General features: G+C 39.2%; 1 protein-coding gene across 1 annotated transcript; it reads left to right on the forward strand.

Moving 5' to 3' along the window:
* Window positions 1–1,171: 1,171 nt before the first annotated feature.
* LOC145443253 (crystal protein-like) lies at window positions 1,172–22,373 on the forward strand. Its single transcript, XM_080321240.1, has 10 exons — window positions 1,172–1,396; window positions 1,852–1,963; window positions 2,049–2,145; window positions 2,693–2,903; window positions 3,403–3,539; window positions 3,625–3,869; window positions 3,945–4,206; window positions 5,569–5,732; window positions 20,788–20,943; window positions 21,820–22,373. The coding sequence occupies exons 1-10, from the start codon at window positions 1,219–1,221 to the stop codon at window positions 22,253–22,255; spliced, it is 1,998 nt and encodes a 665-aa protein (XP_080177366.1). The 5' UTR covers window positions 1,172–1,218; the 3' UTR covers window positions 22,256–22,373.
* Window positions 22,374–22,947: the final 574 nt, after the last annotated feature.

A 22,947-nucleotide genomic window follows, 5' to 3' on the forward strand; every position in this document is an offset into this window, starting at 1 on the left:
GACTGCCTGATGGCCGGCGGGATACTGTTCCACACATCAGGTCCGGCATATTTGATAGAGCGATGATCTTTTCGGTCGATCATATGATATTTGGACGACGTGGGCTCGTCCTCCCCCTCCATCGCTTTTCTTACGGCGTCTTTGCAGAAAAAATCCCAGAAAAAGACCGGGTGAAAGACAACTACAAGGAACGGAAGAGAATGGAAAAGACCCGAAAGATATATGGATGGAACACTTGTCACATTGAGCAACAGGCCGAGATGCATATTATATTGGTACACCGCTGACTTGGCTGTATCCGTGTATCGACATTCTCTTATCTGTTCTATATATTGCATTATGTCTTGCGTATGCTAGTTATACTATAGATAACTAGCCTCCGTAGGTTAGTTCTCAATAGTTATACACTGTGTGTCTTGAGAGGATGAAAATCATAAAACCCGATCATGATTACTATGAACGAAATGATTCGCAAGAGGGAGCTATGTAGCAATATAATCGCCATCCAAGAACGATAAATAGGGGTCACCTGGTATAACGACTTGGTTCTGGATATGTCTTATTGTCTTATTGCTATTTGCCGCACACGCAGGTTAGCTTTTCTCAACATTGACTTCTCATAAATTCTACGCGTATTATTTCTTACATCTTTCAACCATGAAAAACTGTAGGATATATTGATGTTAACCTACTAGCTTCTAGTGGAAGCAGAAAACAAAAGGTCTAAAGGGGCTCAAGCAAATATAGTTTGAAAAAGTAGATTCGGTCGATATCTAGTCTAGATGTCCCTGGATCTCTAGTAGCGAGTAGTAGGGTCACAGGGTGATACGCTCCATTGCTACAACAATGATTCGGCGACTCAGTAATCATACGGGCTGGTGTAAAATAATATGGAAGCCGTAGGCCTAACACCAACCAAACAACGACAAAACAGCAAACGATCTTGTATACCAACATGTTTACTTTTTGCGTGTATGCCACAGTCCACAGCAGTATGCAAACCAATGAACCTGTTTTACGATAATTCAGTAAGAGGGAGTTACCCAATCGTACACATCATATTTACTGAATCTTGCTGAGCATCGCTAATAGTCGAATGCGCTACCATACCGAGTAGCCTATGTAAGGTTGCAACTGCAAGTTTTTGCGTTAGGTATAGTATACAAACATTTTGACCTTTGATGCAGAAACGTTTGTTTCCAATAGGTGACATGTAAAATGATAAGGCAAACCATAACAAGAAGTTTGATATTTATCGCACTGCTATCAGTCCTATCACATGCATTCGCTGGATTTGAACATTTGATTGACACTGAAGCATTAATCGCTCATTTGCAGTCCATCGGTCAAGGTAAAGAAGATGGATTCCAACATGAGGAGCCATTGCTAATCGAGGGTAAGGACAATATTTGATATTGATATCTGGAAAATTAGGTTATTGATCAAATATTGAATCATATGCAAGATGTTACGTAGGCTACCCCATATACTTTTTTTTGCGATCTTTAAATTATTCGTGTGCAGGACTAGCTGAATGCATATTCGTATGCTTTTATGGGGTTAAAATTCTCTACTACTGCAGCTGGATAGAAAAACTCTGTGCAGTCCAATTGCGATTGTTAGACTTTTTTTTATAAAGAACCACTTCCGTTGACAGAACCGACCGCACCTATAGCTCTCACCACATGAGAGAACATTATATGTAAGACTGGGCACAATATCGGACGCGGAAAGCTATAATTATTACTATCAAATATCGCATAATTGCTACTGTTTAATAAGAAATTGTTATTGTATTAATAATTAGAATCAGGTTGATATAGACTGACTGATTAATGAATAACCTTACAGGACCCCAGCCTTCCGTGCAAACGGCTTCCGGACTTGTTTACGGGGTGCCGTGGGAGCGAGGGCAAATCTTTTACGGCATTCCTTACGCGGAACCGCCCATAGGAGACTTGCGGTAACGACATATGTAACATTGATCATAAATACCCAAACATTGACAGGTCGCAAAGTGTGGATTGTTACTCGTTTTCTTATTATAGATTCCGCAATCCCGTTCCGTATGCCCACGATGACCGAGTTCATAATAAAACATATCAGGATGTTTTGATGTGCTACCAAATTGCATCTTTCCTGAATGTAAGTGAATGTTTTATTTTAATTTAAGTACTATCAGAAAGGATTTAGTTGATGCACCGCAATGTAAATATTGAACTATTGTTTTATCACGTGCAATATCAGGTTAACGACCTGCAACTAAATCTGCTCTACTTTCTGTACTTAGATGCATATAACACTGTTACAAAAATATACATACCTTATGTAGCCTATGTAATTGAAATATATTTAAAAATTTCAGCAACATATTTTGATATATATGGGTATATTTGACAAAACTTATTACTTAGGCAATCCTACTCGGAGTAATTCGAAGATTGGAAGTAGCCTACTTCGTTATCGACTACCTCACAAAACACAGCGACTTGAGTAGTCAAAATCTACTTGACTACTCCGACAAAGTAGAAGTACTTCGAAACTGACAACCTCTGACTATTTTATAACTAGCATGTTGCAGGAAAGATAATTTATTTTCAGTAATAATAAAACCCATTTCTATATTATTTCCTCCTGAACACCAACACGCACAGTCCATACCTAAACTAACTATATTAACATTCCCGTGCAGCGTAATGAAGATTGCTTGATTGTGGACGTTTTCGTTCCATCCCACGTTGACTTGTCTAACGCCAATAACCCTCCGACGGACCGGCTTCCTGTGATGTTTTCGATACACGGAGGCGGCTTTACTCTCGGGTCGGGAACGTGGAGAGTGTTTGATGGCAGATATCTCAGTGACGTCACTAACACAATCGTGGTCTCAATAAACTACAGGCTGGGTAAGGCTCATTTTAGAAGGTGATGCTAGATTCTAAATCAGCGATTCCTAAAATAGGCAATATTGTGAGTGAATGGGAGCGAGAATGTACGAAGGGGACGAAAATATTAAAACGTCCATTAAACTATATTTCATTAACTGTTTGGCGACTTGCTAAGTTCAATTTATCATCGATGGATCTTGATAGAAAAGACGGTTCAACACCCTACTCATCCTAGTCCGCGATTAATGAAGGTCAAATCGGACAATGTTGGTCAGCATCAACAAACTGTTGAAATAGAAGTAGTATACAAACAAAACTATACGCCAGCAATAAGTGAAACATGCAGATAAAATCTTCTTCAGTACTAAGGAAAAGTGAAACCCTTTATACGGGAAAAAGTACAAGTAGGCTACTTAGTTTTTAAGGGGTGATTATGATATGTTTTGCTTAATAATGGGTAGATGATTCAAAATTATGGGAACCACTCTTCTACATGATGTGACTGTTGTGATACTAGGCCCTTTTGGATACCTGTTACTCGAGGATGAAGAAGGCAATAAAGTATTCGAAGGAAATCAAGGCTTCAAAGACCAGCAGCTTGCCTTAAAATGGGTTCATGACAACATAGAAAGATTTGGTGGAGATAAAAACGAGGTAAACAGCTATTGATATGTCGTCAATAAGTATGATATGTAGTGTACGAAATGCGACCGTATCGATGTACATTGCTCATGTATAGGTAACGATCATGGGTGAGAGTGCTGGAGGCCAATCCGTAAATCTGCATATGGTTTCGAACGAAAGTGAGCCGTATTTCAAACGTGCTATTATGCAAAGCAATAACTGGCCAAACAACTACAAAACCCGAGAAAGCGCTATCAACGATACGGCCACCGTGGTGGACTTTTTACGCTGCGGTGCCATTGATACTCAGATCACCCGAGATTGTTGCAGAATAACGAAGAGCGACTATGAATGCTTAATGTGAGTTATGGATACGAGTAGGCCTACATTAAAAATTTTTTTTTATCGTTTTATATTGTCATTTCCCTACTATAGGAGCGCAGATTCCCAGCAACTGACGAATGTGATGATGCGAATGATGGCATCTAATTTGGTCCGAGAGCTGAGGCTGATAGATGCAGTCGAACCATTCCGGCCGTACGTCGACGGCGTGGAAATTATGAAGCAGCCAATTGAGCTTTTCAAGGACGGGAACTGGCATAAACACAAACCGTTGATTACGGGAACAAATCAGGAAGAGCTAATCATATTGAAATACATTTTCGGTCCATTTCTTCGGAATGAGTTTCTCTACAGGGTAAGAAACAAGGAACACTATTATTAATTACCAGTTTATTCTATTTTCATAAGGATGTATGATTGGATCACAAAGATATGGAGTATCGCACAGATACGGTGGAAGCTGATGATTAAATACAGCAATTAAGACCAAGGCGATAGCTTTATGTTTAATCCTAGTCCTACAACACATTACAGCGAAGTCACTTCTGCCATATCGCTATCAGGGCCGTAACAGCACTTCGCCAGCCCCCCCAAACTTTGGTCTTGGACCCCCCCATATGATGATAAACCGAACTTCTGGGGGCCCCGCCCGCCAGCACCCCTCAGGCTCTATCCTGTACGCCGTTAGCCGCTACTTATCATCTTACATGGGGCTCCGTTTACTGAGTACGCTTTTCTCGCCTAAACGCGCGGAGCGTCAAAAAATTCTGTAATTCGTGATTGAATCGGTAAATATGATCGGGAATTGCATACGTATTGCTATCAATTTTTACCCTCTCTCTGCTCATCTAATCAGATTTACAGGTAGAGCTGAGTGAGGCGTGTTTGAATAGGTAGGGCCCCTCAATAATAATTAAACATCTTCGGGCGTATACCCATTGACAGGAACGAAACAGCACTTCGTCAGGCCCCTAAAAATCTTGGGTCTTGGGCTCCCATAGGGTGATAAACCGACCCCCAATGACGTTCGCTTTGCCACGAAATTAGTCGTACTGTTTAGTGAGCCAGCGCCAAGCGCGAAAATTTTCGATAATTCATGATAAAATCGGCCAATAAGATCGGGAATTGCATATATATTGCTATCAATTTCTTGTCCTCTCTGCTCACGTAATCAGATTTACCGGCAGAGCTGAGTGAGGTGTCTTGGAAACTGTAGGGCCCGTTGGTATGACTCTGTAACATACTGTTATTTCGTGACCCCCTGTCTGCTATATCAAAAAATATAGAATCGCCCAAACGTAGGCTACTAAACTAAAAGACACACACGATTTCAAATTGGTATTTCTTCACTGGTATATAATTTTCCCCTGCGGGATGGTATTTGTCTTGTGAGGTTCGGCCCCCTTCGAGCTCGGGCCCCCCCCAATTGGGGGGTTTGGGGTGCGGCAGTTACGGTGCTGATCGCTATACCATAGCAATTATAACACGCATTGGCAAGAGAAATCCCATTAATAAGATTGCATACTGTTCAAATGTTCACTCATAGAGGTAGAACGTTTCATAGGCAAGTTACCGACAGACTAAAAACGGACTCTTCTTATGGTATGACAATGTTCCCGGGGAACTGGATGTATGGCAAACCTAGGCTAAATTAGTTTGCATCTATTGTACAATTAATAACCGAAAGCAGACCAATCAGATATTATTTCATTCTCAGGGTTTGAATCAAGCCATTTACGCAAGAATTGGTGACGATGTTGGAGACATGATATCGGATAAATACATTCAAACTTATGGACCTGACATAGACGATTGGGCATGGCTGTTTTCACAGCAAATGACTGACATATTTTTCGGTTGCTCAATGAGAGCACTGGCCAGGTAGAAAAACTCCTAACATATTTTATCATAACACTGTTTACTTCACAAACATAATCTCCCGTAGTCCATTTTCATCGCACCACGAAAGCATTGGCGACTTACCAGCAATAAACAACAGTCGGGATTTGTATGCTTTAACTCAGATAAATTCTTCGGGTCATCAAGTTCATTCATAATAAATCTATACTGAACCCATTTCATTATTTCGTACGCAAGTGAATTACCACATGTCCTTGTATACAAGTATAGGGTTTACCAAATGTCTTCCTATTTCAGGAAATTGAAAATGTCCTCAGAGAACGCCTAAATGTCCTCCTTTTTGGCAATTCGTCCTCCTTTACAGACAGCTTTTACAGCTAGGCTAACGGACAGGGTCAACCGAAAATCAGCATAAATGACGCGAGATAGGTAATGCGGACGTTCGAGCGGGTCTTTCGGGAGTGGAGTGAAAGTGATGACCGTGTTTTTAGTCAACACCACATAGCTATCGTAAGAAGTGGGTAATTCGGGATTCGAGTTCAGTCAACACCTCAAGATTTCCAGTAAATATTTCAGAATCAGCTGTTTTCAAATTCTGTCAAATAACTTATATGATTTGATAAAAGTGTCCTCCTGTCCCGATTCCAAAATATGGTAACCCAATGTACCAGCGAATGAAGATCGCAATTATTTTTCAAGCATGTATAGTCTGTACATAAGTTTTAACTGGCCATTGTCAAGGACGGATGCCATTTTAAACCTGTTTAATCTAGTTAATCTGTACTAGCGGTGTTCTTGATTACACAGCATTACAGGTTGAAAATAAGTTATGCAACGACCTGAGTAATTATAATCTAAGGCTAAGCGCTCAACTCAGGGCGACGTACGTATACAGCGTACACGTAGGCTACACTGTCCAGCCACAGACTGCAATAATCAAGAATATCAGTAACACTGTTATGTCTAGGTCAGTAGTTAGTATGATCGGTCGTGAGGTGGGTGGGGCTCTTATGGGCCCGCTGGTGACCTGCCGCGAAACTCGTGTTGGTGACCCCACCCTTTAGACCCCCCCTTCCGCTGGTGACCTGCCATTGTTTCTTATGGGATCTCTGGTGACCCCACCCTTTCAGATATAGGGCTCGCTGATGACCTGCCGCGAAAACTCGTGTTGGTGACTCCACCCTTTTCGAGTCCCTATCGCTGATGACCTGCCGTCTCGTCGGTGATACCACCCTTTCAGGTATACGTTGTGTCGATGGCCTGCCTGATAACGTTACGGGTATAGGGATCTCTGGTGAGGTGGTGTTGAATATCAAGTATAGTAAACAGTGACGCCATTACTTAGTATATTCAAAAATATTATATATGACCGATTTGAGTTATTCCCAACGTTTACGGCGAGCGCGACTTCGATATATCGTTATTCTTATGGGTGCGGTGATGATTCGTACTTTCGTTTATAGACTGCGGACGGTATGTCGTACTTTCAGCAAAAAGGTGTGAAATAGTTTGCTAAATCTAGAAATCACTTCCAAGGTAATATTTTGGTAATTAGTTTACCACAGAGCCGGCGTAGACGGCGATTCCAATACCAACAATAGCCGCGTTCACATATTAACACTCCAAATAGGTGTGAAATAGTTTGCAAACCCTGCGATCGCTGACAAGATAATGTCTCGGACATAGCCATCTTTCGCGGCTTCGTGTTACAGGCATATCGATCGCTCACGCGGTGACATTTTCGTAAGCAGTTTGTCACAGAACTTGATTTCACTCGTAAAGATTTAATAAGTAACGAATAACAGACCGCCAGTGTCGGTAACTTGAATAGCGACAAATTGTCACTTATTTCTACTCTAACCCTAATCCTTTGTGAAGTGTACGCTTATTCAAAAAGGTGCGAAATAATTTTAAAATCCTACGTCCGCTCACAGGGTAATGCTCCAGACATAGCGATCGCTCACGATTTGGTGTTACAGACATACCGATCGCTCACAAGGTAATATTTCGTAATTAGTTTGTCACAGAGCCGTCGCAGACGGTGATTCGTAAACCAACAATTTGACACTTTCTGGTGTCGCTATATGTTTTGACACTTCGGAACGTGGTTGACTTTAGTTGTATGATAAGAATCAGGCGAATATCCAGTAATTTGTCAATTTGTCAACTTGAAATGAAACTTACTACACAGCTCAAGTTGATTCGTATCTGAATGTGTTAATTCGGTACAATTCTAATTAATTTGAGAAATCTTTTCGTGATCTTTTGATTCGACCGTAACCTGAATATTACTGACGCCGACTTTCAGCCACATTGAATTATTCACACATTCGGCCCCGCTGTTTTCACACCTATAGAATCAACACCAACTATAACTCTACAAGAATCAAGAATCACAAGTATGTGCATTATACAGTTATTGTCTTTATCAACTTGAAATCAAACTCTTAACAAAAACACGCAACTTATCATTTGTCAACTCTAGCATTACCAAAAAATCAGGTAGGTCTATTATTGATTGAAAATCCTTGAGTCCTTATTATCAAAAATGTTATAGTGCGGCGTCGGAATCCATTCGCGGGGTGTACTAAAGGTAAATTCAGATAATCCAAAATGAAATATTAGGACTTTGACATAGTCTGAATTGAAATAGATTGACAAACATAACTACCAACTTTCGCCCAGTCACATTTCGAAATTATACGCATATTGATTTGAAACAAGTAATGAAATATTACAACTATATTCGCGATCCAACTTTCCGTTTGGCAAAGATAGTTTCAGAAATACTATCACTATGATATCTCAACATTTTAACATCTTGCCATACACAAAAGAGTAAAATACAAAAACCTTGTCAAGTCAATCCGTTTGTAACTTACCCAACCAACTCAACAGTATCCTTATGAAAAGTAGACAAGACTACGCGAGTAATCACTACAATCCAAAATCCATAGCAAGTTCGGTTGTATTCATAGTCCGCCAACTCGTATTTTTTTTATTCAACTGTAAAAGTCGTTACTATTCTGTAACCTAAAGTAATTACTACTCGGTGCGCGCAACTTGAGATTAACATATGTTTTGAGTATACGAGATTTCAAAGTCCGAGCAACATAGTTAAGAATTCACTTCTTACACGATCAAACGCCGGTGTTACATTGAAAGTTATCGTGCTGTAAACATAAGGATTGACACTTTGATTTGACATACGAGATTTTGTAATAGTCGATCACGACTTGATTATTAAATTATGACGTAATTAGACCGGGGTTGTGTTAAAAGTTATGACAGCAACAAACTTTTCAGAAACATTGTTATTAACATATTGATTTGTAAAACTAGATTAGCGCGCCTGAAATGTTCTTGATTTGAAAGATATTCCGTGTTGGTACAAATCACTCGGCGTATTACGGATATCAGAAAATATTTTTAGAAATGTAATTGTTTCCAGTAACCAAGACTAAAGATCAAACAACAATTCCGTTATTCAAACATTGAACACCCGATGCAAAATGCTTTATTGGTCGAATTCGTGACGGCTAATTGAAACGACTACGTATAGAGTCAGTAGTATATCACAATTTCATGTCGTTACTATTGAATCCAGCAATTGATACAATTTGTTGTCGGAGTTGTGACAGGAATTGAAACATATGCACTTTACAGAGTGTTAAAATATCAGTTTTGGATATCGAGCGTCGTTCGAAGCGTGCGACCAATACTCAATTACATCCAACTCTCTATCGTAGGTGCTAAATGTAAAAACATTGTGAAGTCTACAGATTTACACTTCAAGGCTTTGATCAGCACAGAAGCGATCTGGAATATCTTCACTTGGGTAATATACAAAACTCATAGCGGTATTAAAATCGAAATATGCCCTACACTGAAATCTACAAAAATCTGTTTGTATTGTCGTTCATAGTAGTGATACCAATTTGAACCACCTAAAATAATTGTCATCATCTAACCAGACTACTGAAAGTCGTTGTCATCACAAAAACAATTTGCATGACGTTTGCTAAATGTGTCCTATAGTTAGGCGTACTAGAATTATTTGTAAAACACACACACGATCTGAGAAATTGAAAATCTTCCTATTGTCATTCGTCAAAGTAAATGTCATCACAATACTCAGTCACTAAAAGAGCTTACTTGTATCTGATTGAATCACCGATAATTAACTCGCTAAATCAAACCATAAGGAAATTTCACTCACTCATCAGATATGAAACAGCGTCGCTTAATCGGTGTAGATCGTTTTTCTATATGCAAATCATACCTGACCAACAGAAAAACAATTTTCACTCACCTTGTAATGAAACCAAGTGTAGTGGACCTTCGTTCAATATTTTGTTTGTGTCAAATACTTTGCAATAAATACACTGGAGTGGGCGAGCTTTACATCAGCAGACTGTAATCTGTAAATCAAGCTTACATCCGACTTGTAAGTGTATCGTTTACCTAACCGAGTTGTATGCACAGTTTGATATTTTTTGTTATTTGGTAATTGCTGAATATACTACTTCGAAATACTCCCTTGAACGTAATTTCCATCATCGTAATAATCGAAGTACATTTGTGTCGAATTCGTAACAGCCGACTATGACATGATAAATTTTTGACAAGTTATGCTTGGAAGATTGGTTGTATATCACGAAAAATAATTACCGCTCATATTCATACTGTTATCCATTGTTCGGTATTTTCAAACGAGTAAAATTTATTACTTGAGTTACTCCGCTTAATGCAAATGTAAACACAACCGTCTTTCAACATCGCAAAGACATCGATACAAAGTATACAATAAAACGCAACAAGTTTTACTTTTGTAGGTTGTGTATGGTTATCCTGCATAACTCATTTCTTACCAAAGCCATATGAAATATATTCATGTTACACGAAAATATTCACTCATGCTACAAACCTGTACAATGATTGGTGGTGCTTTCAAACTGTTTCGATACCTCAAGAACTTTATTGTCTGAATGGTTGTTCATGTATCATAATAATCAAGTAATTCAACACAGAACTAGTATTAACAGAAACACCAAAGTTGTTTACACAAAAGTTTGTATGTGTACAGTATACGAATACCATGTGTAAGTCCAGCACAATTGTGGACGAGTTTAGTTAACACAATTTACGACACCGAGGTCGCGTCATCTTTCGTAAGACAACAAACCAAGGCTTCAGGATATGTCCATGTCATAGCAATGAATCAGCTACTCCAACAACAGAGTACATATGTTTTCTAGTTACGGTGCTTACATCTTACACACAAATCAATCTACTTTGCTAACGAAAAGTGCTGAGTCATCACAACAATACAACTAAAACATACTATCATACAAAATGGCCGTTATAGTCACCAATGGTACATCGTACAAGTAACAAGTCTCGAGAATCCAGTTATTCAAAAAACGTGAAAGTATTTCTACACCAAGTCGTTATGTTGACGAAGACGTATATTGTAATATCATGATCGATTTGTATTCGTTGACCGCAAAATGTCACTACTCTAAATAATTCTTTTTCACTCAACCACAAACGCATACTTGCCACCGTTCGTTTTCATCAAGCACGAGTTCAAGAAACTTACTTACTACGACATGAATTTTTATTTTTATGTTGTGTAAATAGGTAATAATTAATTCAAGTAACACTATATCAACATCATCGAGTTGTGCTAATAGATTTACATGCGGTCTTGTGGTTTTCGTCGGGACATACAGCACGAACTAACTGTAGACTCCTCTCTGTTGTACAACTACTCGGTAATCGAAATGCATTAACATGTAAACAACGATCTTGTTTCGTCACACCAAAAATATGTTCACTGTCGCGATAATCCGCACAAGACGTGCATAGCCTTTTCACACTCGTAATAGTATACCAACGTCAAGCGATAACGTTTAACAAGACCAACGACACTGAACCCACGACGTTTACCTATGTAAAATTACCACTTTCACTTGCCAGTCCATCGTTTACCTGACTAAACATATTATTTTCCTTTGGAGATCTGACGTTTACCCAGAGTAAGAAACCATTTTCACTTGTAAATATATTTTTTCCTTGGCTAACAAACCTTTTTTCACTTGGAAATATATTTTTTCCTTGGCTAACAAACCTTTTTTCACTTGGAAATATATTTTTTCTCTGGTTAACAAACCTTTTTCACTTGGAAATATATTTTTTCTCTGGGTAACAAACCTTTTTTCCCTGAGCAACAAACCATTCTCACTTGGTGGTCCGTCGTTTAGCCGAGTAAAAATATCATTTTCCTTTGCAGATCCGGCGTTTACCCAGTGTAACAATACAGTTTCACTTGGAAAAATACTTTTACCTAGAGTAACTAATCATTTTCTCCTGGGTAACAATCCCTTTTCGTCTGGAAACTATCATTTAACTGAGTACCAATACCGTTTTCACTTGGAAATACATTTTTTCCCTGGGTAACAATACCATTTTCGTTTTGAAAACTGACAACCACACCGGTCAATTTGATATTTTTGTATATTGTTACAACAAACAGTGACGGAAATATACACAGACAACCGGTTTCAGAGTATACCCCATCGGTCGTATCACATCAATATCATCGGTTAACCACATACAATATGCTCTTGTACACCGAAATGCATGTTTTGGAAAATTGGACAATAGGCCTCGATAGTTCTGTGATGTCCGGGTTCGTGCTTTGGATTTTCCAGAGTCAAAATGTCTGAATAAAACACCTCCTCGACGACGGTTGGTATGTGGATAACGGTGTTCGGAAAACGGTTGGATTTATGTCACCCATCGCGATAACAATTCCTGGTCGAGTTTTCCTCCGGCATGTTTGCTATATTGTGTCTTTATTGGTCAATGTATGTCTCGACATTCAGTTTGAAATCGGAAATGATAAAGTATGTAACCGGATCCGGATATCAACTCTGAATCGATAAACCAATGAACAATATTCAAAGTAAACATGTCACACCCTGTGTTTCCACGAAAAAATACCATCCAGACATACGTCGCGCTTGTTTGCCCACACCAGTATACGCGTAAATGGAGGTGTGTGACATTGCATGCAATGTGTTGGTATACAAACATCGATCCACAGACATTATCATAGCTGGTAGTTTTGATGTAGATCGAATGTCACCCGATAACAATACCAATAAGCCACATTGCAATGACTCTGAGTGTTCGCTATTACATCGATATTTCGACACCGTTCACTGGTTTACTCGATGGTGTTATCGTGTTGTTACATTGCAAGATAGTCATGACCCTATCTCCAGACAGATCACCCAGACCAATTGGATACATCGGTCAATATCCATCGTGTTGTCGACACCGAAGTTTTCTGCTGCAGCGTTTGACCAATGTGAACTATCGAAGTATGGGTGCTCGAAATGATTGCGATCAGTCTTTTAGTCACGATGCATGGACGTCGCTACTCCCACATAACGACTCCAGATAAATATCGCGAACAGTGATTCTGTAAATCTGGGACTGATACTGTGATCCAATAAGGTGTGTTTCTGTGAAGACAGCAATCGTACACCACAATAGAACACTACCTCGTGATTTCACACACAATCATAAAACACATCATCATAAGGGTCTAGTTCGTCCGGTGGCATTTTCGAAACGGTCATCGCCACAAGAGATCGAGGTTGCGCTCGTCATATCGGTAACATTTTGAGACGACATCGTCACAAGGCTATTGACATCGATTCGGTTGGTCATGTCAATCCGTTTTAGAATGTACCGTTTTTCAAGTCCCTGCACCATAGTGTTGCGACACAGACAAGATGCGATGGTGGAAATGATAAAACACGGAAGGCACACTTTGGTGTTATTTGATATGGATTTTACACCAGACGAACCTCACATTCGAGCGATGTATTTGAATGGCGATTGTATTATTGATGTTCAGGGAAAAGAAATGTATCGATTTATTGGATTTGTACATATCCGACAAAAACCTGGTTATATGATTGTACACGGTTTGCATATTTGACTGTGATCACAATATTGGTATGTACTGTATAGTTCACTTTCACCGCCGTGCGAATAACCCATGTTACGGTTCCATGTTTGTGTGTCTGTATGTCATGCTTCAGATTGACTCAGAGTCATTGCAATGTGGCTTATTGGTATTGTTATCGGGTGACATTCGATCTACATCAAAACTACCAGCTATGATAATGTCTGTGGATCGATGTTTGTATACCAACACATTGCATGCAATGTCACACACCTCCATTTACGCGTATACTGGTGTGGGCAAACAAGCGCGACGTATGTCTGGATGGTATTTTTTCGTGGAAACACAGGGTGTGACATGTTTACTTTGAATATTGTTCATTGGTTTATCGATTCAGAGTTGATATCCGGATCCGGTTACATACTTTATCATTTCCGATTTCAAACTGAATGTCGAGACATACATTGACCAATAAAGACACAATATAGCAAACATGCCGGAGGAAAACTCGACCAGGAATTGTTATCGCGATGGGTGACATAAATCCAACCGTTTTCCGAACACCGTTATCCACATACCAACCGTCGTCGAGGAGGTGTTTTATTCAGACATTTTGACTCTGGAAAATCCAAAGCACGAACCCGGACATCACAGAACTATCGAGGCATATTGTCCAATTTTCCAAAACATGCATTTCGGTGTACAAGAGCATATTGTATGTGGTTAACCGATGATATTGATGTGATACGACCGATGGGGTATACTCTGAAACCGGTTGTCTGTGTATATTTCCGTCACTGTTTGTTGTAACAATATACAAAAATATCAAATTGACCGGTGTGGTTGTCAGTTTTCAAAACGAAAATGGTATTGTTACCCAGGGAAAAAATGTATTTCCAAGTGAAAACGGTATTGGTACTCAGTTAAATGATAGTTTCCAGACGAAAAGGGATTGTTACCCAGGAGAAAATGATTAGTTACTCTAGGTAAAAGTATTTTTCCAAGTGAAACTGTATTGTTACACTGGGTAAACGCCGGATCTCCAAAGGAAAATGATATTTTTACTCGGCTAAACGACGGACCACCAAGTGAGAATGGTTTGTTGCTCAGGGAAAAAAGGTTTGTTACCCAGAGAAAAAATATATTTCCAAGTGAAAAAAGGTTTGTTAGCCAAGGAAAAAATATATTTCCAAGTGAAAAAAGGTTTGTTAGCCAAGGAAAAAATATATTTACAAGTGAAAATGGTTTCTTACTCTGGGTAAACGTCAGATCTCCAAAGGAAAATAATATGTTTAGTCAGGTAAACGATGGACTGGCAAGTGAAAGTGGTAATTTTACATAGGTAAACGTCGTGGGTTCAGTGTCGTTGGTCTTGTTAAACGTTATCGCTTGACGTTGGTATACTATTACGAGTGTGAAAAGGCTATGCACGTCTTGTGCGGATTATCGCGACAGTGAACATATTTTTGGAGTGACGAAACAAGATCGTTGTTTACATGTTAATGCATTTCGATTACCGAGTAGTTGTACAACAGAGAGGAGTCTACAGTTAGTTCGTGCTGTATGTCCCGACGAAAACCACAAGACCGCATGTAAATCTATTAGCACAACTCGATGATGTTGATATAGTGTTACTTGAATTAATTATTACCTATTTACACAACATAAAAATAAAAATTCATGTCGTAGTAAGTAAGTTTCTTGAACTCGTGCTTGATGAAAACGAACGGTGGCAAGTATGCGTTTGTGGTTGAGTGAAAAAGAATTATTTAGAGTAGTGACATTTTGCGGTCAACGAATACAAATCGATCATGATATTACAATATACGTCTTCGTCAACATAACGACTTGGTGTAGAAATACTTTCACGTTTTTTGAATAACTGGATTCTCGAGACTTGTTACTTGTACGATGTACCATTGGTGACTATAACGGCCATTTTGTATGATAGTATGTTTTAGTTGTATTGTTGTGATGACTCAGCACTTTTCGTTAGCAAAGTAGATTGATTTGTGTGTAAGATGTAAGCACCGTAACTAGAAAACATATGTACTCTGTTGTTGGAGTAGCTGATTCATTGCTATGACATGGACATATCCTGAAGCCTTGGTTTGTTGTCTTACGAAAGATGACGCGACCTCGGTGTCGTAAATTGTGTTAACTAAACTCGTCCACAATTGTGCTGGACTTACACATGGTATTCGTATACTGTACACATACAAACTTTTGTGTAAACAACTTTGGTGTTTCTGTTAATACTAGTTCTGTGTTGAATTACTTGATTATTATGATACATGAACAACCATTCAGACAATAAAGTTCTTGAGGTATCGAAACAGTTTGAAAGCACCACCAATCATTGTACAGGTTTGTAGCATGAGTGAATATTTTCGTGTAACATGAATATATTTCATATGGCTTTGGTAAGAAATGAGTTATGCAGGATAACCATACACAACCTACAAAAGTAAAACTTGTTGCGTTTTATTGTATACTTTGTATCGATGTCTTTGCGATGTTGAAAGACGGTTGTGTTTACATTTGCATTAAGCGGAGTAACTCAAGTAATAAATTTTACTCGTTTGAAAATACCGAACAATGGATAACAGTATGAATATGAGCGGTAATTATTTTTCGTGATATACAACCAATCTTCCAAGCATAACTTGTCAAAAATTTATCATGTCATAGTCGGCTGTTACGAATTCGACACAAATGTACTTCGATTATTACGATGATGGAAATTACGTTCAAGGGAGTATTTCGAAGTAGTATATTCAGCAATTACCAAATAACAAAAAATATCAAACTGTGCATACAACTCGGTTAGGTAAACGATACACTTACAAGTCGGATGTAAGCTTGATTTACAGATTACAGTCTGCTGATGTAAAGCTCGCCCACTCCAGTGTATTTATTGCAAAGTATTTGACACAAACAAAATATTGAACGAAGGTCCACTACACTTGGTTTCATTACAAGGTGAGTGAAAATTGTTTTTCTGTTGGTCAGGTATGATTTGCATATAGAAAAACGATCTACACCGATTAAGCGACGCTGTTTCATATCTGATGAGTGAGTGAAATTTCCTTATGGTTTGATTTAGCGAGTTAATTATCGGTGATTCAATCAGATACAAGTAAGCTCTTTTAGTGACTGAGTATTGTGATGACATTTACTTTGACGAATGACAATAGGAAGATTTTCAATTTCTCAGATCGTGTGTGTGTTTTACAAATAATTCTAGTACGCCTAACTATAGGACACATTTAGCAAACGTCATGCAAATTGTTTTTGTGATGACAACGACTTTCAGTAGTCTGGTTAGATGATGACAATTATTTTAGGTGGTTCAAATTGGTATCACTACTATGAACGACAATACAAACAGATTTTTGTAGATTTCAGTGTAGGGCATATTTCGATTTTAATACCGCTATGAGTTTTGTATATTACCCAAGTGAAGATATTCCAGATCGCTTCTGTGCTGATCAAAGCCTTGAAGTGTAAATCTGTAGACTTCACAATGTTTTTACATTTAGCACCTACGATAGAGAGTTGGATGTAATTGAGTATTGGTCGCACGCTTCGAACGACGCTCGATATCCAAAACTGATATTTTAACACTCTGTAAAGTGCATATGTTTCAATTCCTGTCACAACTCCGACAACAAATTGTATCAATTGCTGGATTCAATAGTAACGACATGAAATTGTGATATACTACTGACTCTATACGTAGTCGTTTCAATTAGCCGTCACGAATTCGACCAATAAAGCATTTTGCATCGGGTGTTCAATGTTTGAATAACGGAATTGTTGTTTGATCTTTAGTCTTGGTTACTGGAAACAATTACATTTCTAAAAATATTTTCTGATATCCGTAATACGCCGAGTGATTTGTACCAACACGGAATATCTTTCAAATCAAGAACATTTCAGGCGCGCTAATCTAGTTTTACAAATCAATATGTTAATAACAATGTTTCTGAAAAGTTTGTTGCTGTCATAACTTTTAACACAACCCCGGTCTAATTACGTCATAATTTAATAATCAAGTCGTGATCGACTATTACAAAATCTCGTATGTCAAATCAAAGTGTCAATCCTTATGTTTACAGCACGATAACTTTCAATGTAACACCGGCGTTTGATCGTGTAAGAAGTGAATTCTTAACTATGTTGCTCGGACTTTGAAATCTCGTATACTCAAAACATATGTTAATCTCAAGTTGCGCGCACCGAGTAGTAATTACTTTAGGTTACAGAATAGTAACGACTTTTACAGTTGAATAAAAAAAATACGAGTTGGCGGACTATGAATACAACCGAACTTGCTATGGATTTTGGATTGTAGTGATTACTCGCGTAGTCTTGTCTACTTTTCATAAGGATACTGTTGAGTTGGTTGGGTAAGTTACAAACGGATTGACTTGACAAGGTTTTTGTATTTTACTCTTTTGTGTATGGCAAGATGTTAAAATGTTGAGATATCATAGTGATAGTATTTCTGAAACTATCTTTGCCAAACGGAAAGTTGGATCGCGAATATAGTTGTAATATTTCATTACTTGTTTCAAATCAATATGCGTATAATTTCGAAATGTGACTGGGCGAAAGTTGGTAGTTATGTTTGTCAATCTATTTCAATTCAGACTATGTCAAAGTCCTAATATTTCATTTTGGATTATCTGAATTTACCTTTAGTACACCCCGCGAATGGATTCCGACGCCGCACTATAACATTTTTGATAATAAGGACTCAAGGATTTTCAATCAATAATAGACCTACCTGATTTTTTGGTAATGCTAGAGTTGACAAATGATAAGTTGCGTGTTTTTGTTAAGAGTTTGATTTCAAGTTGATAAAGACAATAACTGTATAATGCACATACTTGTGATTCTTGATTCTTGTAGAGTTATAGTTGGTGTTGATTCTATAGGTGTGAAAACAGCGGGGCCGAATGTGTGAATAATTCAATGTGGCTGAAAGTCGGCGTCAGTAATATTCAGGTTACGGTATAATCAAAAGATCACGAAAAGATTTCTCAAATTAATTAGAATTGTACCGAATTAACACATTCAGATACGAATCAACTTGAGCTGTGTAGTAAGTTTCATTTCAAGTTGACAAATTGACAAATTACTGGATATTCGCCTGATTCTTATCATACAACTAAAGTCAACCACGTTCCGAAGTGTCAAAACATATAGCGACACCAGAAAGTGTCAAATTGTTGGTTTACGAATCACCGTCTGCGACGGCTCTGTGACAAACTAATTACGAAATATTACCTTGTGAGCGATCGGTATGTCTGTAACACCAAATCGTGAGCGATCGCTATGTCTGGAGCATTACCCTGTGAGCGGACGTAGGATTTTAAAATTATTTCGCACCTTTTTGAATAAGCGTACACTTCACAAAGGATTAGGGTTAGAGTAGAAATAAGTGACAATTTGTCGCTATTCAAGTTACCGACACTGGCGGTCTGTTATTCGTTACTTATTAAATCTTTACGAGTGAAATCAAGTTCTGTGACAAACTGCTTACGAAAATGTCACCGCGTGAGCGATCGATATGCCTGTAACACGAAGCCGCGAAAGATGGCTATGTCCGAGACATTATCTTGTCAGCGATCGCAGGGTTTGCAAACTATTTCACACCTATTTGGAGTGTTAATATGTGAACGCGGCTATTGTTGGTATTGGAATCGCCGTCTACGCCGGCTCTGTGGTAAACTAATTACCAAAATATTACCTTGGAAGTGATTTCTAGATTTAGCAAACTATTTCACACCTTTTTGCTGAAAGTACGACATACCGTCCGCAGTCTATAAACGAAAGTACGAATCATCACCGCACCCATAAGAATAACGATATATCGAAGTCGCGCTCGCCGTAAACGTTGGGAATAACTCAAATCGGTCATATATAATATTTTTGAATATACTAAGTAATGGCGTCACTGTTTACTATACTTGATATTCAACACCACCTCACCAGAGATCCCTATACCCGTAACGTTATCAGGCAGGCCATCGACACAACGTATACCTGAAAGGGTGGTATCACCGACGAGACGGCAGGTCATCAGCGATAGGGACTCGAAAAGGGTGGAGTCACCAACACGAGTTTTCGCGGCAGGTCATCAGCGAGCCCTATATCTGAAAGGGTGGGGTCACCAGAGATCCCATAAGAAACAATGGCAGGTCACCAGCGGAAGGGGGGGTCTAAAGGGTGGGGTCACCAACACGAGTTTCGCGGCAGGTCACCAGCGGGCCCATAAGAGCCCCACCCACCTCACGACCGATCATACTAACTACTTAGGTCTGGGCATAATGATTCGAGTACTCGAATCTGAATCGAGTATTAATTTTAATGATTCGAGTCGAGTGGTAAAAAACGATTTTTTCGAGTACTGAAATTATACGCTCCACGCCACCGACAGTTAATTCATCAACTAGAATTAGTGTTAATACTTCTTCCCACTGTGGAAGCCTTGAAACCTTTATTGACCGTATCGCAGCACACCAAACATGTAGTACAAAGTTACGAACGTTACTGGAAATACCACGTTTCCAAAGTCATGATCATTGATCATTCCACAACATTGTCACCAAGCGCCATGAAATCTGTTTGGTCGAAACATACCAAAGCATCTTTAATGTGAAGGAAACAAGCATTATAATCTTTGAGGGGGCATAAAAGGTATATATTTGAACTTAGACGCATTGTATTCTGTTATGACGTCATAATGAATACTCGACTCGAAGCATAATATACGTGATTCAGAATCGAATCACCCATACGTACTCGATTTTGCCTAGCCCTGCTTATGTCGGGCACTAACACAATATATCAAGTGGCCAAGGTGGATGTTGGATTAATAAGCTTCACATAATTGTTTGGAGATCTTCCAATCTGTTCATTACATGGTATTATACATTGCGTGCACTGAGCGAACGATAATAATGACCGCCGATTCTATTGTATTGTATTATTGTTGATGGAAATGCGAATTTGACCTGCCTATAGTTCTCTAAACGAGACCAACGGAGCATTGTCATTGCATGGGATATTCCCATTTTCCAGATACGCGTCATATTCAACGGAGGCGGCCGTGTATTGGTATCAATATCATCACTATCTCGATGGTCCCGATTGCGAACAGAGATTCGGATTTTTATGTGGACACTCCAGTCATGCATTTGACTTGCACTTCGTATACAGGACGATAAATCATTCCGGGTAAGTCGAGGCATCGCTATATTTAGACGTAAATTGATTACGTCGCCAACGTCAGTTCAAGGCTCAGGCCTACTGAACGTAAGGGACTATTCGGCCCCGGCTATTTCGGAGCGAGACCATTACCGAGATCAAAAGTTTCGGCCAGCAATCTGGTCATTTCGGGTCAAGATCAGGGCCGTAACTGCGGCACCCCAAATCCCTCAATTGGTGGCTCGAGCTCGAAGGGGGCCAAAAATTATTTCGTAAATTAACGTGAATTATAGAGTATTTTTTGGATATTATAGAACTTTTTCAAATTTTCTTCGCGGTCTGGTCTGGTACGTTTCAGCAATTCATAAATCTTTTGACTATATAGCAGACGCAACTTCACGAAATCACAATGCACAACAAAGTAATTGATACTAACGGGCTCACCCGCAGATGGGTAGTGTGTACACATAAACTATGGGCCCTGAATTATAAAGACAGCAATTCCGTCAGTACTAAGGGTAAATCTGATCACGCGGTTTAGTATATATAGACTGTATGCAATTCCAATCCCATTGACCAAATTCAACCATGAATTTGATATTTTTCGCGCAAGGCAACACTATGTTTGTGATGACGTACGACAGAAAGAGGGTCTGGGGGCGAAGCCCTATGGGGGGCCCAATAAAAGCGTTTTTTTGGGGGAGTGAGAGGGGATGACGAAGTGCTGTTACGGTCCTGGTAAATTACACGACGAGTATTTTAAGGCCAAGGTCACTTGGTCAACTGCCAGCGGCGATTTGTCGCAAGAAAACTGTATGATATCCTGCAATAAATTTTAAAATACATTGGCTAATTTTCACATCCATTTCCCATTCCGGAATGTGATTAATAATAATTATCTTATAGGCTCATCCAGAAGGAACCGGACGACACTCTCGTGATGAACCAATTCAGCACATACTTCGGCGCATTCGCCCGAACAGGTGATCCCAACGCAGGACTTGAGACTTCCCTCCAAGGGAGCTTTCCATTTTGGCCGCCCTACGAAAACAACGTGCTTCAAGACAGTCCCGGGCCGTGGGTGAACGTGCGAATAGCCCCCACGACGCAGCTAGAATCAAACCACCGTGAAGATATGTGCAACTTTCTCGACACGTTAGGAGTTTATATGCCCCCTGAGCAGCACCCCGTGAGTACCAGCACCCCACCACAAACAACGGAAAGCACCACGACCACGACAACATTATCGACCACTAGCGGAGTTACGACGCGGTATCTGTTCAATTACTCTATATTCGGATACATTGCGGTCCTTGTTAGTATCATAAGGGAAGTCATGTAGCGCGAGGAACTTTGTTTCTTGCGTGAGATCGATGTCCGATGCGGTATGTACCGTGTATACGTGTTTTTTCGCGATGAGGACGTATACCGTACTAGAAATAAATATGCTTGCTAAATTATTTTGTCTGGATTCTCGAAATCTCGCCGCGGACCATATGACAGTGATTAAATGAGACTCGCACCAGACTCATGTAGGGCTGGATGGACACAATGACTTGAATATCAATTGTAATGATTCGATTCGAGTGGTGACAGTTCACTTTTACGAATATTTATAAACCATAATATAGTTTCAATACTTGAATATATACAGACTTGTACAAACTAATGGATTTTCAAAAACCGCAACTAAAACAAGAACTAGAACTACTCATCTTAAAAACTGGCTACTAGAACTAGATAGGACTTCTCAGTTTTTAAAATCCACAACTAGAACTAAAACTAATATAACGATATTTAAAAGTTAATACACCGCAGAATATATGCTTAGGCTAGTGCAAGCATTTGACTTACAGTCCGCCAACGTATTGCCTGCTTCCTATTCTCAGAAGAATGATTGCCCACCTCTGGCGTATAGGGGTTCCCAAGTCATTAAATGTTAAGAACCGTACTGAACTGAACTGGAGTTTATTCTCCCAGGCACCACATTAATTTGTATATAATAGTAAATACCAGACATAAAATCGACATTTC

Source organism: Botryllus schlosseri, chromosome 7, assembly GCF_051294905.1.
Source record: "Botryllus schlosseri isolate E-star chromosome 7, Bs_hap1, whole genome shotgun sequence".
Taxonomy (NCBI): domain Eukaryota; kingdom Metazoa; phylum Chordata; class Ascidiacea; order Stolidobranchia; family Styelidae; genus Botryllus; species Botryllus schlosseri.

What these genes read in the sequence shown, in the direction of transcription:
- LOC145443253 (XM_080321240.1), top strand. Translation starts at nt 1,219, where the DNA reads ATGATAAGGCAAACCATAACAAGAAGTTTGATATTTATCGCACTGCTA. An exon ending in CTCAATAAACTACAGGCTGG is followed by an intron (nt 2,904 to 3,402) that starts GTAAGGCTCATT and finishes TTGTGATACTAG; the next exon opens with GCCCTTTTGGATACCTGTTA. An exon ending in AGCGACTATGAATGCTTAAT is followed by an intron (nt 3,870 to 3,944) that starts GTGAGTTATGGA and finishes TCCCTACTATAG; the next exon opens with GAGCGCAGATTCCCAGCAAC.